We start from the raw sequence: 1,427 nt of genomic DNA, 5'->3' as shown, positions 1-1,427 counted from the left end.
GCCTTTGCAGCTCACAGCTTGTCCTGTCAGAATTTCCTGGAGAAAAACATCCAAGAGGCCGGAGAACATCTCAACAACGTCAGCACCGATGTCCCCTCCTTCCTGGAAGAAAGTTGACACAGCAAAGCAACAACCAATAGAGCTGTAAGGCAGAATCAGAGGGAGTCAGAGGAACATTTGGCATTCATGGATTCTCTGTGAGAAAAGTTTGGGAGTACTCAGCTAGAAATGTTTAATGTGATTAATTCATTTATACCAGAGTGGAATTTAATTTGTTAGATTTGGGATGAATTTCCAGCCTCACAAAGAGCTCTGGAAACAAAGTTGAGTGTTCGCTACAGAAAATTGGGAGTTAGCAAAAATAATTTATTTGGGATGTAGAAAGGGTTTCATGGGTTCTGGTGCAACTCATGGAGGTGTGGAAAGGCTCAAAATGTGAGTCTGTAATAAGTCTTAAAAATAATTCTGATTTAAGAGAAATATCATCTCATTCATTCAGTAAAATGCATTTATTCATAGACATACAAACACTCTCCTGGGTTTCTTACCTCTGTTTCAGTGTGTTGGGGAGTAAATCCATCTAATCCTCCAGGAGTCAGTAAGCCTTTCTTTGAACTTCCAAAATCCTCAGCCACTGCAGTCACAAGCTCACAGCTCCCGAAAGTGCCTCAACACCACTGCTGGAAAACAGTTTCATAGTTAAAAAAGGCTGCTACAGTTCTCTTGTCTCTACCAGCAACATTAAGCAAATTAAATCTGAGTGTCAAATATCTGCAGATATCAGCAGAATCTAACTGGTGTGAAAATATCAGATAATTGTTTTGGGGGTTTTTGTCATTTTCAACTTCTGTTGATGCTGAAAGCTAAACCTAAAACAAGTCAGTAACCTTTGGTTTTGATGTGCGTATTTGTATATTGATAAAAACCAAAATGCCAAACTCAAATCCAGCAACTGGTTACGTGTGATTCAGATTTTGTTTTATTTATTTTGACTGCTGAAGAATGGCCACCTCCAAATGTAGCTATCACAGTATCACTGTTCTTGGCTGGTTGCCACTTGGTTTACATCACAAGCAACTCTGTCACCTCTAAAGGTCAGTCACAACAAAACAGTGATCGTGATGTCGATAGTGAGCGTTGGTTGTCAGTATGCCAGAGATTTAGGTATAAACCCCTGGTCTGATTGGCTGTTGGTCATGTTCTTCGCTTGTTCACGGTGCAAAAACATGTTGGTCCAATGGTTGGCTAATAGCCAAAAATGTTGGCGTTTATCTAGTATGTTAGCACTGCTTGTTGTTTAATACCAATCTTTCAGGCTTCACCAGTAAAAAGGTTTTCCTTTTTATTTTGGACGTTCACATTAAGAGTTGCACATTAATAAAAGTTGTAGAGTTTTAAAGAAATAACCACACAGGCACTGTTTGTTT

General features: G+C 39.2%; 1 protein-coding gene across 1 annotated transcript in view; it reads left to right on the top strand.

Moving 5' to 3' along the window:
• LOC102310859 (arfaptin-1) overlaps positions 1-700 on the top strand; it is a gene marked incomplete at its 5' end in the record, with an annotated part of 3,198 nt that extends 2,498 nt beyond the window's left edge. The window contains 1 exon segment of the mRNA XM_042216163.1: positions 1-700. Within this exon segment, the coding sequence (XP_042072097.1) occupies positions 1-117 (117 nt within the window).
• Positions 701-1,427: the final 727 nt, after the last annotated feature.

Source organism: Haplochromis burtoni, unplaced genomic scaffold (assembly GCF_018398535.1).
Source record: "Haplochromis burtoni strain Fernald_Lab_line unplaced genomic scaffold, NCSU_Asbu1 Contig_942, whole genome shotgun sequence".
Classification (NCBI taxonomy): domain Eukaryota; kingdom Metazoa; phylum Chordata; class Actinopteri; order Cichliformes; family Cichlidae; genus Haplochromis; species Haplochromis burtoni.
Note: the sequence above shows the minus strand (reverse complement) of the source record. Positions and strands in the feature narration are given on the sequence as shown.